Here is a 27948-nt window from a genome sequence, read left to right on the forward strand (position 1 = left end):
TTCACATAATGATCTGGGGCCTTTTCTTTTTTGTCTTTGCCCAGAAAGAGTAGATAACTTATAATTTAAAATAATATTTACATAGCACTGAGTGTGTTGTAAACATTTAGTAATATAGTAACTGTTCAACCTTCCTAAAATCCTGTGAGATATATACTGTTATCCCCATTTTTCAGATGAACAAGCTAAGGCACAGAAGTTATATAATTTGCCCAGGGTCACACCACACAGGTGAGAGGAGGAATAGGAGCAGTCTGGCTCTAGGATCCATGCTCTTGATCACATGTCATTCATTCTAAATTCCAACAGGTAGATGATTAGTGCCTGGTACCTCCCAAATTGACTTTTTTTTTTTTTTATAATGATAACCTGTTGTTTTTTCATTTTGCATTATGGTGTCCTAGGTGCTTAAAGTTTCTGACGTTCCCTAAGGGAGAAATCTGGAAAATAGTTGGCAATTTTCTAAGCCATTCATCCTCTCAATTCTAAAGGTGAGATGTCTTGATAGCCAGTAGATTTGGCTTCCTAATTTCTTGGTTGCAGTGAAAAATACACTAGCATTTGGAACTAGCCTAACTTGAGTTAAAATCCTGCTATTCACCAGCACAGTGACCCACACCTGTAATCCCAGAGACTCAGGAGGATTACACTTAAAGGCCAGCCCTGGCAATTTAGGGAGACCCTGCCTCAAAATTAAAATAATTTAAAAAGACTGGGTAGAGTGCCCCTGGGTTAAATCCTAGTAACCGCCCCCCCCCCAAAAAAAGTCCCTCCAATAAATATCTACTGTGCTTCCAAATGTCAAATATCAGGTTTTGTGCTAAGAATACAGTGACTCATGGAATTCAGTCAAGTGAAAGAAGACTGAAAAACAATAAATATGTCAGATGGTAATGCTTGGAGAAATGTATGGCAAAAGGATAGAGACTAAGGAGAAGCACTTCTAGGAATATGGCTAGGGAAACTCTGATATGTGGACATTTGAACAGATACTAAGTGAAGGAGTAAGCTTATGGTCAGCTGGTGGAAAAGGTTCTAGACAAAAGGTCCTGAGATAAGAAAAGCATAATTGCCCAAGGATACCAGTGGACTGTTATTGTATTGAAGCAAAGTATGGGACAGTGAAAGTAGAAGGAAACTGGATGACAGATTGGGGGTGGAGCACAACAGTATGATGGATTAAGGATGGAGCACTACAGGATGTATCTAGATCCAGCAAAGCCTTACAAGTCAAGGGAGAAACGAGATTTAGGGGAGGGGGGGGAAGCTCTGTGTCCTTGGCAAGTCTCAAGTTACTTTGGATTTCTTAGTCTTTGTTTTCCCCATCCTAAAGATGGGTTGCAAAGTTGTGAATGTCAAAGACAATGGTAAAATTTTTTTGAAAGAAAACACCTAAATCAGCCCATCATATATGTAGATAACTCAAAATAATGCTTGTATTTTCTTCTAACTTGGGCGGGCTGCAGCAAGTTATATTGCTGAAGACTAAGACCCATGTGTGAGTTCCTTAGGCATGGGAGTGTGGTACTGGATAAAGAGAAAAGGGAGAATTCGTTTAGTCATTGAAGATGTATAGCTGAGGGGGCTCCTGCCTTCCGTTTCAAAAGACTGCAGCGGCACCAAACCCGCCTTCCCAGGGTCAGCAGCGGACGTCGTCTCCGTAGTCTGTTAGCCGGCCGGCTTCTGGTTTGCGGCACTCGCCGCCTCCGACTCCCAGCATGCAGCTGGGCATGGAGCCGGTACGTAGACTCCATTTCCCAGCCTGCCTCGGGGCTCGGCTAGGACGTGCCGGCGCCTATAAGAGCCGGAGCGCTGCGGCCGGAGCCTATTGTTAGCCGGAGCCGGGGCGGTTCTGTGCTTCTGCTGCCAGGGGCGCCTGAGTTGCCGGAGCCGCCCGCCCCCCGCCGCCTGCCTGCCGGCCGGCCGGCCTGCCCACCCGCCCTCCCTCCCCGCCCTGCCGCCCTGGGAGCTCCCCGACCGTCGCCGCGGGGCCCGGGACTCGCTCACTCCTCCCTCCTTCCCACCCGGGCTAGGGCGGCGGCGGCGGCAGCGGGGGCGGCAGAGACCATCACGGGAGGAGGCAGCTGCGGCGGGGCTGGTAATGGGCCTGGGGGTGCGGGGCAGAGGGTGCCGCCTCGTCCTTTTTTGGGATCGGCCCTCGGGCGGCTGTGGAGGAGTGGTCAAACCCAGAGCCGTGCGGATGGAGGGGTCAGAAATGAGGGAAGCTCGGACGGGAGCGGTCGGGGGGCGGGGAGCTGGGGCGCCGCTGGGAAGGAACGGAGTAGGGGAGAGGCGTGGGAGCGAGGGGCACCGAGGATGCGGGCCCGGACTGCGGGGGTAGCTCGAGGGAGACGGATGGGCGCCTTGGAAGCCGGCAGGATTGCGGATGAGGTTGAGTTCGGAAAGGAGTGGAGAATGATGTAGGATGGAGGGAAGTGGCGGGGGGGGGGGGGTAGAGGAAAATGTGGGAGGAGTGGTTGGGAATTTGTGAGTAGCAGGCAGGAAGGGATGAGGAAGGCTGAGTACGGGCTGCAAATGATTGGATTGAGCGGGAAGGTTAGCAGGAATCAGAAATGGGTCGAGAGCTGAAAGATTCCTCAGGGTTGCTTATTAAAGGGAACTGGTGACTTGACATGACCCTTAAGCCTTGGTTCCTGATATCCCCCATTTTTCTGGCGTTGTGTATGAAAATGAAAGCATCATTTACCCTGGTTGCTAGCTTGATCTTTTTTTTTTTTTACAGGCCCAAACACGCAGCCGACTGCCATCCATCCCTTTTAGTCTTGATTCAGCCTTTTAAAGGGGTTTAGAGTGGCAATGTGACACACAAACCATTCTTCATTATGAAAGGTTAGAAGTTATCCCCAAGAGACAACACTGTACCCTTGTCCTGCAGTTTTCAGTTCATGGTAAATCCGTAGTTAATTCAGATTTTCCTTTTCTTTACTGGCTTTCCATCTTGCAAATCTCCAAAGCCAGGATGTTGGTGTGTGCCAGAGTTATAAATGACGGGATATCCTTGAGAGCTAATGCAGCATCATGTTCCATTTCTACCACAAAGATCTTGTGTCCTCCCTGTGATGGTAGTTCAGACATGGAAAGTTCAGTTCTAACCTTGTGTTAGTGAATGGGTAAAAACCCGAGTGAGTATGGGAAGGGAGCTTTCTCTAAACACCTTGTTTAAACAGGAGGTTTTTACTTGAGTGCTTTTTTAAATTTGTGAACCTGGTGATCACAAGGACACATGGATTCATGAAATTCATAGTATTTGAGAATCAATCACAGTATCTCATAAAAGGGGGAGCATGGCAGATACTATCTCAGTCAAGTTTATCCTGACACTTTAGCAGTAAGCTTTACTTCCTTTAACTCAGTTATGGGTAGCCCATAGGATCTTACTACAGATTTTGGTCTCTTGACCTTTAGCAGAAGATTGGGTTCCAGTTGAGTGGGGAGACTTCTTCTGAAAGATATACCCTGTTTTATTATTTTGGATTCATTTAAGAAAGAGGCTGATATTACCTAAACTTTGCATATATATTCTTCCACAAAACTTTTTACTGGGTTGACCCTCTTGCTAGTTTCACATATGCAGGGACTTTGGGTTTGTTTTGGTGCTTATAGGACACCTTATGGGCCTGAAAAAACTTAGATCTTAGTACTGAAATACATCTTCTGGTTTTATTTGGTGCCAGTCTAAAGTCTTTTACATACTGTAAATCTGAACAATTTCATATTCCTTTTGGAAATGTTCATCTACCAACACTTGAGAAAAGACCATAAGGCATATAGCCAAAAAGTGTCAGCTGACCTTCATTTCACTGGCATTTAAAAGCTTTTATAGAGGGATACATTATTTGTCCAAAAGTATTTGTTGTTTGAGTTGGTCATTTTGACAGTTAACTGTCAGTTATGACTGCATTTCCAGTCTCACCTTGATTATTTCCATATAGGTTTAAGTGCTTGGAGTATAACTTATAAGATTATCTCTTGAACACAAGCATTGATCCTCTACCAGTGGATATTTAAGAGAAGTGGGAATGACTCATTTTTAGTTCTGGTATGAAAGATTAGTTTCGTGAACGGGCAAGTATAGAACCTGTTCTAGTTGTTTCCCTTGCAAAGAAAAATCTCTTCAGGGAACATGGTTGGGAAGTTTGTTCTTGGTGCTCATGAGCATCTTTATCTGTCAGGTTCACATCAGAGAGTTGAGCAAGGAGAGTTGTGTTGAAATGTAAACTTTTATTATTAGGCCATGATAGTTGGAATTTTAAAAATTTAAATAATGAAGTTAATGACAGAAAAAGTGATGCTCATAAATCTTGGGAAAGGTGAATAGAGCTAGAACAATGCAGTCTCCTTGAGGATTTTCTGGAGTTCCATCCAAGTTGATGCAATTTTATTTGTTTTGTTGCTTGTTTTCATTTTATTGTTTTTTCTGGTGCTGGGGATTGAACATAGGGCCTCAAGCAAGCGTTCTACCACTGAACTGCATTCCCAGATCTTATTAATGGGATAGTTCGATCATGGCTCATTATTTATACGTATAGATTGTGGTTATTCTCAGATAACTGAAGGATTCTCTTAGATTTCACATACACACATACACCTCTTTCCCCCCTCCTCTCTTTCTCTTTTCTTCTTTTCTTTCTTACCTACCTCCATCGTTACCCAGAAACCACTATTCCAGAAGTAGAAGTGGGGAAGACATAGAAAAAAAGGAGGAAGGGACTAGATAAAGCAGCTAGCAATCCTTGCTGCACTTGAGTGTACAAAAGGTAACCCTAAGGGAAATTATACTCTAGAGGGCAACTGAGTTAAGACAGTGGAGAATTTTAGTAACAAAGATGATTTTGGACCAGACCCAAACTAGTGTGGGATTTAAAGAGAAATATTCAAAGGACACTCAAACTACTTGAAGCAAAGGTATACCTGAGGAAAAAACGGGAGTGCACATTTGCTTCTGATCATAAATCCTGAGTGTTTCCAGGCCAAGGAAAATGCCATTTTTCTCTAGTACTAGCATTAACTGGAGCTAGTTAAAACTGAAAGTGGACTTGAGCCCTTTCTGAGAAAGCAGATTTTTCAGCTCAGTCTGATATCTCATGTGGGCAATAAGGTATTTATTAAGTAGGAAAAATTAAGTTCAGTAGTCAGCATTATTATTATTTATTTTTTTACACTCACATGAGTATTCAATTATAAAGGTGTCCCCCTCATGCCCTTGTGACCAATAATAGAGTGGAATGAGAAATTTATTAGTTGTTAGGTATCTTTACATCCAGAGAAAATCTTTTTTTTTTTGGAACCTGGGATTGAATTCAGGGGCACTTAACCACTGAGCCACATCCCCAACCCCTTTGATTTTTTATTTAGAGACAGAGTCTCACTGAGTTGCTTAGGTCCTCGCTAAGTTGCTGAGGCTGGCTTTGAACTCACAATCCTCCTACCTCAGGCTCCAGAGGTTCACAATCCTCCTACCTCAGGCGTGTGCCACTGCACCTGGCCTAGCAAAAATCTTAACCCCTAAAGTCCTCAGTGTTCTCCATTCTCATCATGTCCTAAGAATATAGACTCTGATTAGTAACCTAAAGAACAGAAGATACTTTGGGCTCACTTTTAATTACAATTCTTATGAAGTACTTAATTATTTTTTTCCTTCCTGCCCAAATTTATTTGAAAATGTGTTTGTCTGAGACCTATGACAGCTGAGGGTTTTTAGGTACATCTTATAACTTGAATTAGAGACTTTTGATATGATCTGAATAGATTAGGAAATAGAAGATATTTCCTAAAAATATATTTCCTAAAGTACTTATTAGGTCTGGTTGATTTTCTAGAGCTGATCCAAATTACTTCCAAGAGACACAGGCCAGAAAAATAGCTCTGTACAGGCACCTTTTTCCTCCATGGTATATATTCTGGGTAGCTACTCTGCAGTAATGCAGCTTTGTCGTTCTGGGCAGTGTTGTTATTCCTGCTGCATAATTAGCAACTAGTGAGATCATAGTCTGGGGAGATTCTGGCATTACAGAGGCAAAGCAAGAGAGGCTTCTCATCACACATGGCTTTGGCTCTGACGGCATTTCTCCTGAACAAATTCATGTCCTTCTGGAACTTAAGTCCAAAGACAGATAAGGAGAAAGATTTGTACCTGGGAAGTGAACTTTAGGACTCCTTGGTTGTGTGACAGCATATTGAAAACACTGCCTGCCATATTGATGTAACCAGAATTAAAATTGTCACTTCTTTTGCTATTTGTTTTCCCCTTGCTGATTTCTTTTTAGAGGTCAAAGATTGTAAAGCTACATTCTCCTTGCACAGAGGATGATGATAGACCAGTATGAGATTATGAAAGATTCTGGTTGTTTTTGCTTTTGTTTTGTGTTGTGGTGATAGGGATTGAACTCAGAGCTTTGTGTATGATAGGCAAGCTCTCTACCACTTACCTACATCTGCAGCCCCAGATTCTGGGTTTTGAAGCCAGTACAGATTGTAATCTTGGGACCTTTAGTATTAAATTTGACCTTTTTAAAAGTTGGTGAGACAGTTTATACTTGTGAAGATCTGGGTCAAGGGTATTCATGACTGCCAGTATCCTTCAAAATTGAGAGCCTGGAGCAGTATTTCCAAAGGTGTGTTCTGAGCATTATCTGTTCCCTAACATACTTTGGAAACATTGGGTTCCATAATCAGGTTTGTGAAACACTGCATTCTGTTTACTCCCGGCCTTTGCCGTGTATATTAATATATTAAAAGCCTCTAAGAGGTTCTGCCATAAGCAGTTTTCTAAACAATTTTGACACAGTAGTGCTATTTCCATGTAAAAGCTATTAATATCCATGAAATTAATATATTTAAGATACACACTTTGAGAAGTGCCAGGCTGTTATGTTATTACTAGGAAAAATAATTGGGTCTAGTCTTGGCTTAGGCAAAGTTTAATTCCACCTCTGATCTCCAGTCCCTCCCACTGGTTCCTTGGAGAACCGCTCCTATGTGATCAGAAGAACAGTGACTGTTATCTTGGGCTAATGAAGCCTAAGCCCAGCTGGATTGGAATCAGAGGCATTCCCTCCATTGGGAAGGGTGCTGCTGCAACTCTTCTCACTATTCTAAGAGTGACTGATCCTGGAGGAGCAGATAGAAAATAAAAGTAGGCGCATACTGGCCAGAATCAGTTGAGAAATGACCTAATCTTAAGAACCAGACATTAGTGCTAGGTCAGGTACTTTCTTTCTTCAGTTAGAGAGCTGTGTATGTAGACTTAGGAGGGGTCTGTCTTAGGAATGCTGATTCCTCTTTTCCCCTGGGCAGAATCCTAATGCAGCGGGTTAGCTGGTGGTGAGCAGAAGCTTGGGGCCAACCTGGTAGGCTCCCCAAGGAAACCCTTTGAAACCAATGGATGCATTCACGGGCTCGAGTCTCAAAAGGAAGTTTGATGATGTGGATGTGGGCTCATCAGTTTCCAACTCAGATGATGAGATCTCCAGCAGTGACAGTGCTGACAGCTGTGACAGCCTCAATCCTCCTACAACTGCCAGCTTCACACGTGAGTAAGCCACTCCCTTCCTGCCTGCGCCCAAATTCCCCAAGCATAGAGCCTACTGCAGCTCTCCAGATAGCATCTGTCCAGTTTCAGGATTTGCCCTTATCACAGTTTTTCCTTGCTTTGCAGAGGACCTTGTTGCTCTGTTAGTGTAGACTGAAATCTGAATTATTCTTACAGATTTTATTTGTGTTGTGGTTTGTGGGTCCCCAGAGTAGCCTGAATTAGATCGAAGAAGTAGTTCAGGACTCTACCCTTCCCCAAGCAGAATCCCCCCAGAGGTTCAAGAAATTAAGAGCCATACCAGGATATAATACATGCTTGCTGCCTAGACAACTGGGACCCCTCCAGAGTTCTTAATTCTTATGGCTCAATTAGTTCTTGGAAAGAACTTCTGATCATCTAAATCAAGGGCCACATCTAGCCTATGGCCTGATTTTGTAAATAAAGTTTTATTGGAATACACTTATATCTGTGATTGCTTTCATGCTATGACAATAAGAGTTGAATAGTTGCAACAGATACCATGGCTTTAGAGCCTAAAATATTTACTATCTGGCCTTTTAGGGGAAAAGTCTTGCCCTCCCCCCTGCTATAGGTAAATTCTGTCCAAAAGAATTTTCTATTATGATAGAAATGTTCTATATTTGCATTGTCCCGTGGTAGCCATTAGCCACATAAGACTCATGAGCACTTGAAATGTGATTAGTGTAACTGAGGCTATGACTTTAAATTTTTTTAAATTTTAATTAACTTGAATTGCCACATGTGGTCAGTTAAGTTATAGATTGTTTTATCTTAAAAAGATCACCTAGCAGTCCTCTACCCAGCTGTTGTCTAAAAATAGATTTTTGTGGTAATCTGTTTAGGTGATGTCAGTCTAGAGGCAGTAGTATGAACCAGTGAGGTTCAAGGTCCTTTCTAACTATGCATTTATGATTTGAAAATTTTAGAAAGTTCTGTAGATGCAAGGAGCGCATTTAGAGGAGAGAAGTTAAGAGCCTAGATGAATGAGAAAGAGCAAGGTCCCAAAACAGGCCATCTCTGGGTTAATAATCTCTTTCTGTGCTCTCTTCTCAGCCACATCCATCCTGAAGCGGCAGAAGCAGCTACGGAGGAAGAATGTCCGCTTTGACCAGGTGACGGTATACTACTTTGCCAGGCGCCAGGGTTTCACCAGTGTGCCCAGCCAGGGTGGTAGCTCTCTGGGCATGGCCCAGCGCCACAACTCTGTACGCAGCTATACACTCTGTGAGTTTGCACAAGAGCAGGAGGTGAACCATCGAGAGATTCTTCGTGAGCATCTGAAGGAAGAGAAACTCCATGCCAAGAAAATGAAGGTGCCTAAGGGGTCCGGGGTCTGGTACTTCCCATATGCCAAGAAAATGTGGGAACCGATCTAGGTCTGTTGATTTTAGGATTATTGTCAAGTTTCTGTCTTTATTGGCCTGAATAGGGACATGAAATTCCATTGATTTTTTAAAATTTGATGGTTGTCCTTGTCATATAGAGATTCCAGAGCTTTCTAAAAAGAAGTCTCAATTTTTGCAATCAGATCTCTCTGAGGGGCTGGGGTTGCGGCTCAGTGGTAGAGCACTTGCCTAGCATGTGTGAGGCACTGGGTTTGATCCTCAGCGCCACATATAAATAAATAAAAAATAAAAGTACATCAACCACTAAAAAATATTTAAAAAAAAATCTGAGCCTCCCTTCTTTTTGTTTCTGGAGGTATCTTCCAGAATAGCAAAAACCCTTCTCTGGAATTCCCTTTCCTCACCCCCAACCATCCAATAAATTTTTTTTTTTTAATTTAAAATGTGCATACCTGAATGCTTTCAGGTCTGTCACCCCCTAGAACTCAAAGAGAACACAATGTTCAATTTCTTACCAAATGATTTTCCCTTGCCCAGATATGTGGGACAGATTTGGGGTCTTTTCATATTCTCTGCTCTTTCTATGACCTCATTACATTATCACATAGGTACTTAAGAGTCATATAATATTGTATCTTATCATCTGATATGCACCAGCTCTTTAGGTTAGGTGGAGAAAGGGGCTGGGAAAAGACCCATCTCAGATGGCTCTTTATAGCCCCCCATTTGCTATCTTTAGTACTGTTTTGGCACTCTATGGCTGTAGTTTTCACAGGTCTCAAAAATTTCCATGGCTGTATGTGGCTTAGGGGTAGAGCACCTGCCTACTATTCACAAGGCCCTGGGTTCAATCCCCAGCACCACAAAAGAAAATAAATTTCCCCTAGGTTTCTTTTGGGCCTAAAGCATGGTGACCCATGTTAAAATAGGTGGTTGCATTTTTCCAAGGTTGTAGACTCTCTAGAATGTGGTAGAATTGGAAACTAGTGACAGAGGATATAGGCTGACCAAATCTTATTCCTATCTCTCCTTGAAAGCTTTATGTCTGCCTCCCTCAGCCTACTCCTAAAAGCCTTACACCTGTTTTTCTAACTAGAATGACACCCAGGCGTCCCTTTCTTCTGTCTGAGGAATTCCATCACTGGCCCTATCATCTTCCTGCTACTATAGCAACAGCTGGGCAAGCAAACACTCTTCTCGTTAATTGCAGTGAAGGCGCTCTTCCTTTGCCCTAGAAGAAAACGCCTTTCTTCTAAATCTGGTAGTAGAATAATCTATCAAAGCAGGACACCATCCAATCCAGTTCTGTGCCCCATCCCCCAATAGGAATTCCAAGGACAAAGCCAGGTAAATGCAGGACTGAGATACTAGATTCCTCCTTATTAGCAGGATATTCATTTAGTGAGCACCAGCAGAAGTGGCATCTAATATGTCTTTAAATGTCCAAAGAAAAATCCTTGCTTGACCTTTCTCAGGTCTAGTTTACTTTTTTCTTAGAAAGTTTTCCTGTCTTTAGCATCCTATAAGGGATGCAGTTGGTCTCAAAAATATATTTGCCATTTAATATTTGTTTTCCTTTTCAGCTGTTTTTCCTGTCACTCTTTGGAGCTCTGCAGCTTTAGTTACCTACAATTTTTCTAATATTTTAGTTTGTATTTTGTTATGTCCATATGGAATTCATTATCATGAATGGTATGATCGGGAATATAGCCCTTCTTTCCCAAAGAATATTCAGGTGTCCCAATATCGCTTAATAACTAGAAGACTCTTCACTGATTTGAAATGCCACTTCTGTCGGAATAAACTTTCCTATCTACATTCTACATGGGTTTCTTTCTCTGCATCTCTAATCTCTTTCCTTTGAGAGGATAGTAGAAGGGAAGCCCACACGGGTGATCCAGAAAAAAGCAATCCTAATGTCTATAGAAGGGCACCTTGTAGTTGCCTGTCTGGTTCAGAAATAAGGCTGGGAATTCCAAGATCCTGCACTTTACTTTCCTCATTCCTGACAACTTCCCCTTTCCCCCAAACAAGCAAGCAAACTGAGTGTGTAGCTTACTGCTCAGGTTTGTTGCATCACATCTCTCCCAGGAGCTGATACTTTCCCAGCGCTCTCTCTGGTTGTCTGATGAAATAAACCAAAGACTCCAGTCACTCAGCTTTCATTCTGCCAGCAGCTTCCAGAGCCCCAGGAACTGTGGGGCCTCATTTTCTTTACTTGGATTCTCTAGTGAGTTTGCAGAACTCATTCAGCCACAGATTGTCTTCAATCTGTCCTTCCACAGATTCCATTTCCTGGCTTCTATCCTCTTAGCCCAGAAAACTCAGATTTCTGCCCTTAGATAGCACACTTGGTTTTATTTATACCACCCTACCTGACATGGAATTCTTCTTTGAAGTCAAATAAAAAAGGATTAGAAAGGAAAAAGAATACATTTCTTTTACACCCTGGGCTGGGAGGGCTTTCTTTGACTGCTGTTGATAATTTGCTCATTTTCCACCAATAAAATGAAGCTTTTTTGAGCATGCACAAATAATGGTTCATGCTGTGAGGATTCAGGTTCATTGGCAAACACCTTTTAGCTGCTATTACACTTTAATACTTTAAGGAACCCTTTTCCTATGAAGGTGGTCTTAGGTTCTATGAGGTGTACATTGAAGGGTGTTTTACAAGGTTATTTGTTAATCTCAGGAATAACCAGCTATTGATATACCTTTTTCCCCATGTCAAAAGGAAAATAGGCTGAGCTGGAAGTGGTGACACACACCACTAATCCCAGAGACTCAGGAGGCTGAGGCAGGAATATTGGAAACTCAAGGCTAGCCTCAGCAACTTAGCAATACCCTGTCTCAAAATAAAAAATAAAAAGGACTGGGGATAGAGCTCAGTGGTAACACCTCTGGCTTTAATTCCCCATACCAAAAAAAAAGCAAGTGAGCTGAATTATGGAAATAAAGGGAATGTTTCTGGTGTTTCTGGGAATAAATTTTCTTCTAGGAGGGAGGATGAGACAGTGGTTTTCTGAGAAGCTTGAACCCAGAAAGATGATGTCCCTTTTGTTGACAGGGTGATATTAGAGCCACAAAAGATTTCCTGCCTTTCTGCTCTGGTTTTATTCTCTTGTCCTTTGCTTTTCAATATGGTGCCTACTAGCCACATGTGGCTATTTAAATTTAAAATCAACTGAAATTAAAAACTTGATTTGTCAGTTGCCACTTTTCTAGTGCTCAGAGCCACCTGTAGAGTGACTGCTGTGTGGAATAACACAGATCTTCCCCCAGTGCAGAAATTCAGGGGAACACTGCTATCCTGATTACTGTGAGGAGGCTTATGTTGCTAATACTTCAGAGGCTAACCTTTCCTGTCTCTTGCAGTTGACCAAGAATGGGACCGTGGAGTCGGTAGAGGCTGATGGCTTGACACTGGATGATGTTTCAGATGAAGACATTGATGTGGAAAATGTGGAGGTGGATGATTACTTCTTCCTGCAGCCTCTTCCCACCAAAAGGCGACGGGCCCTGCTTAGGGCTTCTGGGGTTCACCGCATTGATGCTGAAGAGAAGCAAGAACTTCGAGCCATCCGCCTATCTCGGGAAGAATGTGGTTGTGACTGTCGACTATATTGTGACCCAGAAGCATGTGCCTGTAGCCAGGCTGGGATTAAATGCCAGGTTAGTCAAAGTTTGCCTGAGATAGTGCATCTATCAAGGTCATGGGGTATGGTGTGGGTACCAGGGAAGATGGGTGGCTGCCCATCCAGGGATGGAAGCCCCTAGCTGTGAACACACTCCAAGTCCACAACCCTCCTCCACCAACAAAGGAAACAAGCATGACAGGATTCTTAGGCTGTGGAGGTATCTATTATCTTTGTGTTTCATACCTCAGAGGTGATAAAAAGCAGCTGTTAGCAAAGGAAAGAACAGAGGTTAGTATGGTTACCATTTAATAACTGTTCCTGACTGATTCCTTGAGATAAAAGGAAGCAGAGAAATGAGATGGGCCTAGAGATGCTATCTGCAAACACTTGTAGAACCTCTACTCCAATTTTATAAAAACCAAAATGGCTTTGAGATCCTTTAATTCAGGATCAAGCCTAGGCTGGTAGAGCTTAAATCCTTAGTTTTCTGTAAGAAAGTAACATCAGCCAGGCTGGGGTTGTGGCTTAGTGGTAGAGCACTTGCCTAGCACGTGCAAGGGCCGGGTTCGATCCTCAGCACTGCATAAAAATAAAATAAAGGTATTGTGTCCAACTACAACTAAAACAAAAAAAAAATTTTTAAAAAGTAACATCAGCTAAGTGACAAGGAACAGTTGCAAAGATATATTTCAATGGAAAAATAGCAGAAATAGCCCAGAGAAAAAAATTTGTCTGGAAGTTGTATTCTGAGCATATGGATGCTGAGTGGTTTTGGTTGTGTTTTCCCAACCAACCTTTTCTTTCTGATTTTTAACTAGGTAACAAATAGTTGTAGCAGATCTGGCCAATAAATTGTTTTTCAGACTAAAGTCCCATAATGAATCAGTCTGTTACACACCTAATGACAGACCTGGTATGCAGATTTCTTTAAGTTGATACCATTAGGAAGACATTGAATATTTGTTTATTCATGTTTCTAGTTTTATTTTTTTGGCAATTTTTTGTCTTTGTTTTTTCTTTTTGGATATGAAGGAAAAATTTGGAAATAGAAAGCATCTCTTTTCCAGATAGCCCTGGTCTGTAAGTAAATTATCTTGGTTAATGCTTCAGAACTAAACTGGTCAATCCCCAGGAAAAATGAGTGAAATGATAATAAACAGCTGGCCATTGCTTGAACCTTCATTCTAGCACCTTAGCAAACTAAGGCACCTTTGTTTAGTTTCCCAGAAGGTATTGCTTTGTTTTAGTAACATCTTCCACTCACTTTCCCATGCTTGTCATTGCAGAAGACCAGGTAAATTCTGGAAGTCCCTAGATACATAAATTTCTACTGAGAACAGTCAGCACTCGGGTATTTCTGCATTCTCTAACCAAAAGGAGCCTTTGATATGATTTTTGTCACTTTTTATTCTGAAGAGGAAACAAAGCCCTAGGGAGAAATACATGAGTCCAGGTCATACCACTAATTAATAACTGAGCTGGAATGCAAGCACAAGTGGTCTGGTAACCGCCATCTAGTGCTGTCAGCTTGTGCTGCAGGTTTTGAATTGCTTGCTTCTCGTAGGAAGACCTCAAATCCCAACTGCCTGTGTTTGCCAGCTAATGTCTCCTATCTTCACTGTTAGAGTCTTGCCTCACCCTCCTTGTGTCCCCCTCAGGTGGATCGCATGTCCTTTCCGTGTGGCTGCTCCAGGGATGGCTGTGGGAACATGGCTGGGCGCATTGAATTTAATCCAATCCGAGTTCGGACTCATTACCTCCATACCATCATGAAGCTGGAGCTAGAGAGCAAGCGGCAGGTGAGCCGCCCGGCAGCCCCAGAGGAGGAGCCCTCACCCACTGCCAGTTGCAGCCTGACAGGAGCCCAGGGCTCCGAGACACAGGACTTCCAAGAGTTCATCGCGGAGAATGAAACAGCAGTGATGCACCTGCAGAGCGCAGAGGAACTGGAGCGGCTCAAGGCCGAGGAAGACTCTAGCGGCTCCAGCGCCAGCCTGGACTCGAGCATTGAGAGCCTGGGTGTGTGCATCCTGGAGGAGCCCCTGGCTGTTCCTGAAGAGCTGTGCCCAGGTCTCTCAGCCCCCATTCTCATTCAGGCTCAGCTGCCCCCAGGCTCCTCTGTCCTGTGTTTTGCTGAGAACTCAGACCACCCGTCTGCTTCCACGGTGAACAACCCATCCTACTTGAACAGCGGGCCCCTGGTCTACTACCAGGTGGAGCAGAGGCCAGTCTTGGGAGTGAAAGGAGAGCCTGGTACAGAAGAAGGCACAGCTTCTTTCCCCAAGGAGAAGGATCTGAATGTCTTCTCTCTCCCTGTTACCTCACTGGTGGCTTGCAGCCCCGCAGACCCAGATGCCCTCTGTAAATCAGAGGTGGGGAAAACACCCACTCTAGAAGCGCTATTGCCCGAAGATTGTAACTCTGAGGAGCCCGAGAATGAAGACTTCCGCTCCTCTTGGTCCCCCTCAAGCCTCCCTTTCCACACGGACACTGAAGAAGGCTGTGGGGTGGAGAAGACCTCCCAGCAGAATGAGGACCGACCCCCTGAAGAGTCTGCCCTAGAACTCCCTCTAGCAGTGTGAAGTGGGGGTGGAGATACTGCCTCGCACCCATTCTCTATTTATTCCCTTATTTTATCTAATGCCATTTCAAAACAAAACTGTAGAAGCAGCTGCTGCTCCCATGTTATTTTATTGGGGTCTATGGGAAATGGGTGGGAAAGGATTGTTTGTACAAGTATTTTTTGAAAGGGAAACAGTACCAAGGAAACCAGCCCCAGCTTGATGTGGGGATAGGTTAGAGGAAGCTGCACAGTGCTGAACACTGAGCTTTCTGGGCCATTGGAACAAAGCCGTAGGACCTCACAGGAGGATCTGGGTAATTCAAGCAGCTATTTATGTAGGGACCAGAACACGAGACTCTGTACACAGGGCAAAAAGTCCCTGCTCTCCTGGGCTCCAGGCAGAGTGAAAGCTTATTTCTCAGTGGTTGCTCTGATACCCATTTTGGTATATCCAATCATACTATTGGAAAGGCCACCTGGTTGGATCTAGTGAGGAGAGGCAGAAAGGTCTCTGTTTCTGTACAAAACCTCCAGGATTTCTAAAAATTTACCATACCTTCCCCCGATCCCCTATTTGATAAATAAGTTAATATTTGACATGTTTGGTGTTCCCTGACCTGCTCCCCATACTGGGGATTCTTGGTCTGTAACTTGAATTGTTTCTTTCACATGTTCTTAGATACTAGAGTTAAACTTGTCTTTTTTTCCTCCATCCTTTTTCCTTTGAAGAAAAAGTGAGATTGGCTGGGGATGTGGTATAAAGAGCCTGAGGCTTCTGCCATCCTCTTAACATGAGCTCTGTTGGGCAGTTTCTGGCTGGGCTCACCCATCCCCTAGGAAGCCTATATGGAGCATTAACTATATCCAAAGGAGGCTGCAGGAACAACCTGCTGTCTGGAAAGATGACTTTATTTGTGTCATGCTTACTTTTTCACACAGGTTTTTTTCCCCCCTCTTTGGGAGATCTGAGCTTTAAATGTAATGTAAGACGTGGCAATTTAAGGTCACCGACTAGTTTTTGTTCTTTTTTTGTGTATGCACACTCATGGTCCTTCTTTGATATACAGGGTTACACAGTTCTTATACTACTCCAGTTCAACCCCAAGAATTGCAAATGTTTATTGCTGCTTGATGAGACATAAAATTGGAATCTACCAATTCTTAGATGCCACGTAGAATTTCCAGGTTCCAAAGGATTAAGATCTGATTGTAACCTTTGAAATGTATAAAATGGGACTCAAATTCAGTTCTTACCTCTGTCAATGGTTCCTGTTCCTTTTATGTTTATGTTTCAATCAAGATCTGCTCCATGATCAACACTGATTTATTTTATAGGCAAAGTGACCTTTGCCTCTGTTTTAAAATGAAAATGGTAGGGAGCAAAACACTATTCTTTAGCATCTTTAACACCATACTTCACATCTGGTATGATTTATTAACCAGTTAAAAAACACTTCTGGTGGGCAGGGAGAGTGGAGGAGATAATTATTCTTACTTATCTTGCTCATAAAGCCTTTTCTTGGGGGATAGCCAGGCCCTGGTACGTTAAAGCAGCCTTCAGGTATGTGGCAGCAGCATTTCACTTATAAAATCTAAGCCTGAGGGCCTTGTATTTATTTAATACAGATAAATATTTTAACCCATTCCGCCTTTCCTGTTCATTCCTGTTTTTGCTTGGTTTTATGTTTGGAGGGAAGGTCTTAAGTTACATAGGTCCATATCTCTCCCCATCACCCAGCCTCACAAAATAATTGAATCTTAAGTACCTTCAATCTATATGAAATAGATGCTTTTCCAAACTGAGCTGCACTCCCCGACCTTAGACTGGAACCATGCAACATAAGACTGAAACTTACTTGGGATTTTAGTTCTATGGAAAAAAATATTTTCTCAAGTTTGTTAGGAGAGGGAGAGCTCTATACACTCCCTCCGTAGGAAGCCTCCCGCTTAATTTAGGAAGTGGATTCCAACAGCTCACTAAGAAATACATTAGCCTTTGGGATCAAATGAATTTAAATTTGTTATTATTAAACTCATTGCCAATCCATAAGGTAAGATACATGATATTTCTACAAAACTCTAGTTTCTTAATCTAAGTCCATCCCTTCATTAACTCTACAATTCTGATTCATGCTGACCCCAAACTTCTGAATGCTAAATATTAACATTTAGCATTAGCTGTTGTCAAGCAAAGGGCCTTTTCTACAGCCTAGTCCATCTCACTTCTGGTGCTACCCGAGTTGGACAAAATTATAGCTCATGGTTGCTAGGAGAGCTAGGCCTCTGATCATAGAAGCAGATTGCTTCAATCCCACTTAGTCTTGGCCTTGATTAAAAAAAAAATGATTCTTATTAACATAATTCTTATTTTCCAGTTTCCTTTCTCACATACTGTATACAAGTAGTATTTTCAATGTGAATCCAAAGCTCGTCTGGTTCTCTGAAAACAATTTTCCCCCTTTAGGTTCTTTACATTGTGATAATGCTGTATTTAAAGAGAATATTTAAATGTAATATTAAAGAAATATTCAAAAGAATGGTGTGTTATTCTTTATCTTGGCCAGCCACAATTTAGTTACTTGTTAGAAAAAGATGCTTCTCCAGCTTTGCATATGAAACTAATTAGGTCAGTTAGGAATTAAGGTTAACAAAAGAAACACTTTGTGATAGAAATATAGAATGTTCTCTTCAGCCTATCTTGCCTCAGGTGCTCTTACGTACCTCTTCAACTGAAGCAGGCTTTGCTTCTGCCTTGTTAGACCTTCACGCTGACTGTATTCCCATTTTCTCTTTTCCTGGTTACCACCTTAAAATATCCACCCAACGATCAACTTAAAATCAATTCCTTTAAAACTTCTGTCAGAAGGATCTATATCAACCAATTAAATCCCCATTAGTTAGGTTATGTCAGTCTTGGAAAAGGAGCCTTAGCAAAATGATTAGAGTGTGCATAAGTAATTTCCATCAACTGATTTCAGGCAGTCTTTACTTGGGTTTAAAACAGTGCTCCATGCATTTACAATAAGTTATTACAGAACTATAGGTCAAGAATGTACACACAAAAGCTAAACCCAACTTACTATCTTGATGCAGATCTTCCTGGTCTCCCAGGGCTGGGCAGTAATTAGTACCTTATGGGTTTTGACCCATGGCCCAAAGAAGGCAGCCACTGTTGGTTACAGTTGGATTGCTGCAACACAGTGGAGGTAGCAAAGAATTTAAGATCTTTATGGGCTGTATGACAGCCCAGAAATTAAGACAATGGGGGATGAAGGCTGTAAACACTAGGGAAGGGATTAGATGGTACTTCCTTTTAATCTTTTCCTTTATAATGTTCCCATAAGTTAATACTTGAAAACAAATTTTTAAGGTATTCAAAGGATTTTAAAAGGAAAGGAAGTGGTTAGCTCATGCCAGTGAGAAAGAAAAACAAAAATCCCTCTTGGGTCATATCAGGATGGAAGAGCACATTGAAGGATATACATTTATGTAAATGCTCCAGATTAAGCAGTGTTCTTGCCAGCCAGAAATTTTTTCTTTTTTTCTTTTTCTTTCTTTTTTTTTTTTTTTTTTTTTTTGGTACCAGGGATTGAACCCAGGGGCATTTACCCACTGAGCCAAATTCCCATCCCTTTTCTTGAGATAAGTTCTTGCTAACTTGTTGAGGCTGGCCTTGAACTTGTGATCCTCCTGCCTCAGCTCCCAAGCCACGGGGAGGCACATGCCACCACACCAAGTGCCAATCAGAAATTCTTTAGAATACAACTGTAGAGAACATGGCAGTTGATGAATCTTAGGCCAAATGATTCCCACCGGGGGGGGGGGCAATAACTGACTTTATAGGACCTGACCATAACACACACAGGAAAAGACTAGTTAAGAGGTTGCTGCCAGCTCCAGCTTACTGTGAAGATGGGAGGACACTTCACATGGGCCATCCCTGAAAAGAGGGTTTGTTTTAGTTCAAGCTGTAAGGGGAATGTCTGCAGTTCCCTCATGGGTAGTGTGCTGTGTAGCCCATTGCACCCACTCCTCTGCCTCCCACACACCTGAGAAGTGCACAGATTCTGCTGACAAGTGCTGTTTGGTCCCACACTGCTATGCTACGCGACTGCAGGACATTGCCATCCACTCCACAGTTCTCTCAGCGCCTTGTCCCAAGGTAGTTGGTGGAAAGCAGGACCACGTTGTGCAGCAAGAGGGACAGCTCAGCTTCTGGAAATACCATCAACGTTAGTGGTTTGGCTAGAGGACTATCTACCTTCTTGCCTCAGTTTATAGGACTTGAAACTGGAAGCAGGAAGCCAAGTAAGGGGAATCAGAGGTGATGGTTCTCAAAGTTCTCTTGCTTCATTCCAGCCCCTGTACAAATGCTTTCCTTCGCTTCCACTATATATTCATGTTAACTCATCTTCTATGTCTTGATTCATGTGATGACAGTAGAAAATTCAGAAGTGGCAATGGTACTCAGCACTACTGTTACCTTGGCATTCTCCTGGTAGAAATGGGCACTCTAGGGCATTTCTCAGCTTCAAGATTAGTATACCTACCCTGACATGCAAAGGCCTAGAAAACATCAAAACCTGTGCAAAAGTTCTGAACAGAAGACTGATACGCCTGATACTCGCCCTCAGATACTTTCTGTTTAGCTAGTAGAGTACTTTTCTATTGTTTTCAATTCAATGCCTTTAGATCGGTGCTTCTTAACTGGGACAACTCTGCCCCTTTCTGCTGGACCCCCAACCCCAGAAACATTTGGCAATGTCTGGAGATATTTTTGGTTGTCACAATTGGTGACGAAGGGTACTACTGGCATCTACTGGGCAAAGGTCAGCAATATTGGTAAACATCCTTTAATGCACATAGACCCCCTCAAAAATCAATAGTGCCAAGGCTGATAAATTCTGCTTCAGATTAGCATGCACTCCCTCTTGTCCTACCACTCCCTCTCATCAGTTTAGTTACCTACCTAAGCATGGGGTAGGCATGTGAGTTTCTTCCCTTTCAATTAGATATAAATGTTAGATAAAGATCTTAAGATTATTTAATAATTAAATCCAAAATTATCTCAGAATTAAATACAAAAATGACTTGGATTTCAATGGTATAAGCATGGAAGCTGTTTTACCTTTCAAGCTGCAGGAAATTTGTAGCCATTCTCCCAGCCAAGTTCGACACCTGTCTTCTGCAATATGGGTAGAATTCAGGCCACGAAGATAACAAGCCTATTCCACTCAGAAGAGAAATCATCCTTAATAATCACACAATGAGTATGCCAAGGAAATGAAATCCACAAATAATCCTAAATCTGGGGCTGGGGTTGTGGCTCAGCGTTAGAGCACTCGCTTAGCATGTGCGAGGCCCTGGGTTCGATACTCAGCACCACATAAAAATAAATAAAGGTATTGTGTCCGACTACAACTAAAAAATAAATATTTTTTAAAATAATAATAATAATCCTAAATCTTCTTTAAATAAGTTACAACCTCATTCCATAAGAGACCTTTCACCATGGCAGATTGAACTAGTGATAGAGGACAAGCAAAGAGGCTGATTCTGTAGTATGGATTTGAAATGTCTTGCAAAGGCCCATCTATTAAAGGCTTAGTTCCCTATTTGGTGCTAAGGGGAGGTGGTGAAACTTCAAAAAGTAGGGCCTACTGGCATTGTGGGACACTACCCCTCTTCATCTTCCTACCTCTCTTTCAATTCCATGAGGTGAGCAGCTTTGCTCCACTATCCACTCCCAGCCCTGATGTGCAGCCTCACCACAGACCCAAAAGCAATGGGCCGACTGTGTGGACTGAAACCTCCCAAACCATGAGCCAAAATAAACCCTTCCTTTTTTTTAAACTAGTTATTTCAGGTATATTACAGTAACAGAAAGGTGATTAACTATAATCTAAAACAGAAGGTCTAAAGTATACTGTCTTTGGTGTTTGAAGAACCAGAAGTACAACTACTATGGGTGGTTCCTTCCTAATAGCTATGTATATTGAGAAAAATGACACAGAAATAAGGTGAGAGAATAAAGACTTAGCAAGACAAGGAGTCCTTGTAAGCTTCCAGCCTTCTATGGGATATTGCTTGATGTTGCAATCAAGCCCTTACCGATTTTACTTCCTGAGCAGTCAGCTGGCCAATCCCCAGCTTTGCCAAAGCCCTGTCCAGCTGGTGAATAACAGTGGTATGAGTCTTCAAACGATGCCTCAAAAAGGGAGGAGGCAGGTGAGGTGTGAGAAGCATGGCCCGGCTCAAGGCTTTCTGTGATACGGCAGGATAGGAGGAAAAAATCAAATAGTATCACTCAAAAACCTGAAATAACATGAGGCTGGGGGAAAAAAGAAGTCTTTAAAGTGCTTACCATCTGCAAAGTCTGGAGCTGGTTCATGCCCAGAGGATGGTTACAGAAACACTCTCTGAGAGCCAGGATTTCATGTACAGCTGGGTGGGTACCATTCTGTATCTTGGGAGAGGTAAGATTGGGAGATGTTAAGAGGGTCCTGAGTAGCGCCCATACCTAATTTTAGTGTACACTGGCTCTAACAAGACTCCTAATTTGCAGGAAGAGTTAATTGGAAGAATACCTTGGTGCACAGGTCTGTCAAATGCCACCGAAGTCCTGGATCAGAAATGAGAGGAATGACCCTCTCTAAATTACTAAGGATTTCTGAGTGGGACTGCTTCCGGAGACCATGATAGATATCTAAGAAATCAGTTTGTTGTTTTGGGGTCCAGAAATGTTTAATCAGTAGTTGCCTTGGAAATAGGTACCTGAAAAGAAAAAGAATCACAAAGTTACTTGCTGACACTAACATCTTTCAAAGAAAGCATTTGGCAGACATGGATGCTAGCAAGAAGAGTGGAGACACTATCTACCTCAATGTTCTTAAGTGAGTCTCAAGCTCAAAGTTTAAAGATATACTGAAGCACAATTTCAAGCAACATTACTGAAATATGATATGAAAGGAAGCAGTAGTAGAATAGCAAGCATGCAGCAATCAGATAAAATGACTCCTTTTGAACTAAACATGTAACAAACATGTTTTGGACAGAGTTGTAGACAGAGCTGGACACTGTATGTAATGTTGACAACCTACTAATCACATGGAAAAAGGTAATAAATTTATGGATAAGTTCACTTTTCCACATGTGTGGTAGATTTATTTATTTATTTAAAATTTTATTTCTTTGTTTATTTTGCAGTAGTAGGGATCAAACCTAGGAGTGTCCTATCTCTGAGTTACAGCCCCAGCCCTTTTTAAAATTTTATTTTGAGGCAGGATCTCACTAACTTGCCGAGGCTGGCCTTGAACTTGCTATCCTCCTGCCTCAGCAGCTAGAATCACTGGAATTACAGATATGTGGCACCATGTCCAGCTGTGTGGTAGTTTTAAAACATAGCCACAAATTCTCTGGCATTTCTCTATGGAGAAGTAAAGTTTATGTCGCCTTTGTTCAATCTGGGTAACTGATTCAGCCAACAAAATAGAGCAAGAGTCTATGAACTCCAAGACCAGGTTATTAAAGGTCGACATGCAGCCACCGAGTATGGTGGTGCACACCTATAATCCCAGCAGCTTGGGAAGCTGAGCCAGGAGGATACTGAGTTCAAAGCCTGACTCAGCAACTTAGTGAGGCCCTATGCAACTTAGCAAGACCCCATCTCAAAATAAAAAAAAAGGGGGCTGAAGATATGGCTCGATGGTTAAACACTACTGGGTTCAATCCCTGGTACCCCCTCCCCACACATTATAAAAAGAATAACCCTGGATCCTCCAAACTAGTACATTCAGTAGCTAAAAATCACTGAGGAGATGTTGTCAACACCACATGCATGGGAAAAGTCAATCACCTACCCGAGTCCTTCCCAAATTCTTGACCCACAAAATCATGAAAATGGGGTGGTTTTAAGCTATTAAGCTCTGAGGTTGTTTACTATTTAGAAACAGTAATTAGAATAACACGAAAGGTAACAGTTTAGAAGTATCATCTTAGGATACAAAGTAATAAAGAATGATATCAGAATATGAAATGCATTATTTTCCTGAAGAAAAAAAATTTGCCCAGTTTACATGCTTCTCAGGGATACTGTTCTTAGGGATAATGGAGAAGATCATGATCTTACTTCACATGATGAAAGGCAGCTAAGTCACCTATACCTACCACTGTGATGCATCCTGATAACCAATGTATTACTAAGGGACTTTTAAGAACCCTGGGATAATGAGAAGATTGGAGCAGAAAGCTGGATAACCTCTGCCTAACTTCTGAAATGAAGTTCTTCCTAAAATAATTTTTAATTAAAAAAATCTATATATCTTCAAGATGCTGGGGATATACAAGCATGTACTCACATTAGCAAGAAGACCAGGTAGTTGGCAAAGGGTGGAATGGAAATGATACCTAGGAAAAGACACTTGGCGATGTCTCGGCGGAACTAGACAGAAATAAACAGATGTAGTTTTAACCCAAGTAAGTTTTTAATATAATGGACAACCCCTTCCATCCTGTTGTGCAGTAAACTTCTATTACAGCCCAGTAAAATTACCGAGTTTATTTTTATCTACTTCTAGATGGTAAATTCCTTGAGCACAAAGCCTCTAATTTGTTCACTTCTGCTTACCAAATAATATCTAGTACATTATATCAAATCCCTCAGTGAATGTTTCCTGATCTTCATAATGGGTCCTAGATTCTTACTCTCAGCTTCAACACTGCCCATCAAGTTACTATACTTATACTTTCCTGCTTCCCTATGGATCCTTGAAGATTCTCATATATTTAGAAATAAGCTGGATTTTATTGCCTACAAACTTTATTCAAAAGTGTGACAGACACTCTATGGAGCTCTGTTAAGGAAAGCTGTAATTCTGAAAGAACCCAATTCTGGTGAAACATCAGATACTCTCATTGAGTTGAATACTTGATTTCACAGCAAAGGGGAGAGGCTTGATCAGTGGTGAACAAGGAAAGAAAAAAAAATATACTTGAGATCTTGGTTAATTGTAATTACCTCACCATGAATTTCTGGGTATCTGCCCTTGGCCCATACCTGTCTCAAATGCTCCATCTCCCGGTATGAAAGTTGATGAAACTTTATATTGTGCTTCCACATATTTATCTTTATTCTTCTAGCCTTTTTGGCATCAGCCCATAACATCTGAAATCCTGCCTCATTAAAGTAGAGGACAAAGTGTGATGTTATCCAAGATTGAATCTTCCACCGCATCCCCCTCTACTTTCATTTACACATGCACATACAATTGCCCACCCAACACTACTCTATATAAAAGCTTTAAACTAGGTAACTTGAAACTCTTTTGAGGCCAACCCATCCTTTTTCTCCCAGCACACCACCTCTCATCCAGCTAAATTGGTTGGGTTAATGTGATCTGCTATGGAATGCTCTCCCTCTTTAGGTTCATTACTTGCTCCTTTTTAAAAATCTAGCTCAGTTATCTCAGGAAGTCTTCCTCAATTAACACTATGTATTCCCTGCCAGTTATTAACTTATCTCCTTTCTGGAACACTATTTTAAAAATATTTTATTATTTTTTAGTTGTAGTTGGACCCAATACCTCTATTTCGTTTATTTATTTTTATGTGGTGCTGAGGATTGAACCCAGGGCCCCACACATTCCAGGCGAGCACTTTTCCACTGAGCCACAACCCCAGCCCCACTGGAACACTTTTATAAGTTATGTAATTCAACATATTTCTATGGTTGTATTTTATATCTTCAATCTATGAAAATTCTTACATTTATATATGACTAATTTTTTTAAATGGTTTCATATTTACAATTGAAATGATATCTCTATTAGCTACAAAATAATATAGAAATCAATAAGAAATCTTATTACCAACTATCAACCAAGCCATGAGTAGGTAATTGCTGAAGTGAGGTTGAGTACAGGGAAGTTAATTATATTATTCTCTCTACTTCTGAGTATGTCATAAGATTTCCATAATAGAAGGTTTTAAAACAAATTAAAATACCCTGGACTCTTTTTTTCAATCAGACAAGGCAGCCATTTTTATCTCCACTTTATAGTTAAGGATAGGTCGTTTTTCTCTCGCCCCCCCCCCCCCCAGTGCTGGGGAATTGAACCCAGGGCCTTGAACATGGTGGGCAAGCTAAGCTATATTCCCAACCTTTTTTACAATTTTATTTTGAGACAGGGTCTCACTAAATTGCCCAAGTTGGCCTTTGAACTTGCAATCCTCATGCCTCAGTCTCCCAAGTAGCTGGAATTACAGGTGTGTACCATCACACCCAGCTAATGATAGGTGATTTTTCAGGTCTGTGAAGCTGCAATAATTATGATAATATTCAGTTCTAACAATGTGGTAGTTTATAATTGGTATTATGATAAAAGTACAGAGTATAATATTAATAGCTAATACTGGGCTCTTTCTAGAGATTAAGAACTGTTCCAAGTACTTTATTTGTGTTGATTTAGTTAATCTTCACAACTATAAGGGCAATAAGTAGGTCCTATTATTCTCATTTTATAGATGAGAAGGGACAGAGAAGTTGAATCACTAGTCTATCACTAGTCTACTCTTATGGCCAGTAGTGACAAGGGATTTAAGTAAGGCAATCTGGCTCAAGATTGGACTTTTGAATATATATATATCCCAGATTGGTCTTGAACTTGCAATCCTACCTCGGCCTCCTGAGTCACTGAGATTACACGCATGAGCCAATGTACTCAGCATACACACACACACAAACACATATATATGAAATTATATACATATGCATACATATACATATGCATATATATGCATATATGCATACATATAATTTCTTAGTAACTAACATTAAAAAAATCAGCCAAGCACAGTGATAAATGTCTAGATCCAAGTTCAAGGTGAGCTTCAACAATTTAGCAAGACCTCCCCACCCAGCAACTTAGTAAGACCCTGTCTCAAAATACAAAGTAAAAAGGACTAGGGATGTAGCTCAGTAGTAAAATACCCTTGGGTTCAATCCCCAGTACCACCAAAAAAAAAAAAAAAAAAAGTAAAGGCTGGCTATGGTAATCCCAGCTCCTGGGGAGGCTGAAGCTAGAGGATCACAAATTCAAGCCCAGTCAGGTCAACACCACAAGACTGCATCTCAAAAATACTAAATAAATAAATAAAGGGGAAAAAAAGACGAAACCAAGTATACATAGTGCCTTTTCTAGGCAACATGCTACCTATAGATTTAACAAGAATTAGATCACAATTTCTTTTTTCTTTTCTTTCATACTTTTGCAGTATGAAAGAAATTTGGGGATCAAACCAAGAAGAGCTCTATCACTGAATTACATCCCCAGCCCTTTTTATTTTGAGATAGGGCCTTGCTAAATTTCCCAGGCTGGCCTTGAGCTTGTGATGCTCCTACCTCAGCCTCCCCAGTAGCGGGATTATAGGCATCCGATACCATGCCCAGTTAGGCCACATTTTCTTATGGGCCATGACAAGGGATAAATCATTGGGCAAGTCTGTACAGCCATAAATCCCTGTCTTTATGAGAGACAAGGAATTTCTACTATAGCAAAAACTGTGGTTAAGAAAAGCACAAGAATATAATTCTTCTACCTCCTGTGTTGTCAGAGGTTGTCTCTCAAAACATCTTTCTAGAAACATTCTTTTTTAAAAATATTTTTTAAGTTATAGTTGGACACAATATATTTTATTTATTTATTTTTATGTGGTGCTGAAGATTGAACCCAATGCTTGGCACACACTAGGAGAGCACTCTACCATTGAGCCAAAACCCTAGCCCCTCTAGAAATATTCTTAAGAAGTGCTAATTTATAAGAATTAGTTTAATGCTCAAACATTTATGAAACAGAAGATATCCCAGCTCACACCCCCTTCGCAGAAATTGTAAATGATTTTACTTATTCCAACTCTCTGACATTGCCCAAGAGCTGATTCGGTTATTTCTATTTTAGCTTTGTTTTTACCTTTCATGAAGGTTGTGTACAGGATATAGAAGCGGGGGAAATGACGATTCAAGAAACGATGGTATTTCCCATTAATCGCTTTTGTCTTGGTCACAACATAAGAGATCAAACTCTTCACATCTGCCTTTGGAGAAAGGTGAAGCTTTGACGACCTACAAGGAAGATCAAAGAGACTATCTGGGAACCAGCCCTAGAAACCCCTCACACCTGGGATTCCTAATGTAAAAACAAGTCTCAGAGAATGTATGTCAAGACTTGAAACCTGAAGTTCAAGAAACTTGATCTTGGGGTCAAGGAGAGAGAAGCAATCAGATTGAGAAGGACACATCAGGCAGAAGTCAAGCGGGAAGAGAAGTCTGGAAGTGGTATGAGCCTGGACAGATGCAGGGCTATGGGGCAATCTGAACTGCAAGCTAAGGACAGAGAGGGTGGATGGAGATAGCGGCGGTAAAACCTAAGCCAAAAAAGAGAGGCTGAAAGATGAGCCCGGGTTGTGGGGATCAACCAATATGAAACACTGAGAGTCGAGAGGGTCAGAAATCAGGTCTCTGGCCGGGATCAGAGTTCGAATCCTGCAAAGAAGAATAAAAATCCTGGGGCCAAGGAGTAGAACCCTGAGAATAAGAAAGCAAGTTTGAGCCGCTGGAAAGGCCTGTCAAAAGTGCTTTTCTCTCTCCAGATCCCTCACCAAGGGGCTCCCCAAGCAAAGCCAGGGCGACCAAGTTGCAGTCTCCGAATGACAAAGGGTCCAGGGGTGACGACCGAACCCCAAAGCGCAGTCCGTGCCCAGCACACCCTGGACAGCGCCATTTTCACAGCGAGGGAGGGGGGAAAGAGAGGAGGTCGACTCCAAGTCAAA

General features: G+C 41.8%; 2 protein-coding genes across 9 annotated transcripts; one reads left to right on the forward strand and one right to left on the reverse strand.

Annotated features, from left to right (window-relative positions):
• The first annotated feature begins 1969 nt into the window (after positions 1 to 1969).
• Positions 1970 to 17622, forward strand: Csrnp2 (cysteine and serine rich nuclear protein 2). Of its 2 annotated transcripts, XM_026398720.2 has the most exons (6): positions 1970 to 2098; positions 2744 to 2850; positions 7318 to 7552; positions 8630 to 8889; positions 12298 to 12594; positions 14219 to 17622. In XM_026398720.2, the coding sequence occupies exons 3-6, from the start codon at positions 7402 to 7404 to the stop codon at positions 15140 to 15142; spliced, it is 1632 nt and encodes a 543-aa protein (XP_026254505.1). In that variant the 5' UTR covers positions 1970 to 2098; positions 2744 to 2850; positions 7318 to 7401; the 3' UTR covers positions 15143 to 17622. The 2 variants fall into 2 exon arrangements, with proteins under 2 accessions (XP_026254505.1, XP_077654608.1); XM_077798482.1 differs by lacking the exon at positions 2744 to 2850.
• On the reverse strand, positions 2961 to 27908 carry Letmd1 (LETM1 domain containing 1). Of its 7 annotated transcripts, none has more exons than XR_003301694.2 (10): positions 27778 to 27908; positions 27090 to 27241; positions 24179 to 24294; positions 23481 to 23563; positions 21711 to 21897; positions 21488 to 21589; positions 21235 to 21387; positions 20252 to 20348; positions 19173 to 19338; positions 2961 to 3075 (listed from the first exon to the last, which is right to left on the reverse strand). XR_003301694.2 is itself a non-coding variant. In XM_026398721.2 (9 exons), exons 1-9 carry the CDS (start codon positions 27897 to 27899, stop codon positions 19268 to 19270), a joined length of 1083 nt encoding a protein of 360 aa, XP_026254506.1. In that variant the 5' UTR covers positions 27900 to 27908; the 3' UTR covers positions 18712 to 19267. The 7 variants fall into 7 exon arrangements, 4 of the variants coding, with proteins under 4 accessions (XP_026254506.1, XP_026254509.1, XP_026254510.1 ...); XR_003301691.2 differs by lacking the exon at positions 2961 to 3075 and adding an exon at positions 18084 to 18313; XR_003301692.2 differs by lacking the exon at positions 2961 to 3075 and adding an exon at positions 18712 to 19063.
• Between the last annotated feature and the right edge of the window lie 40 nt (positions 27909 to 27948).

The sequence above is a fragment of the Urocitellus parryii genome, chromosome 5 (assembly GCF_045843805.1).
Source record: "Urocitellus parryii isolate mUroPar1 chromosome 5, mUroPar1.hap1, whole genome shotgun sequence".
NCBI lineage: Eukaryota > Metazoa > Chordata > Mammalia > Rodentia > Sciuridae > Urocitellus > Urocitellus parryii.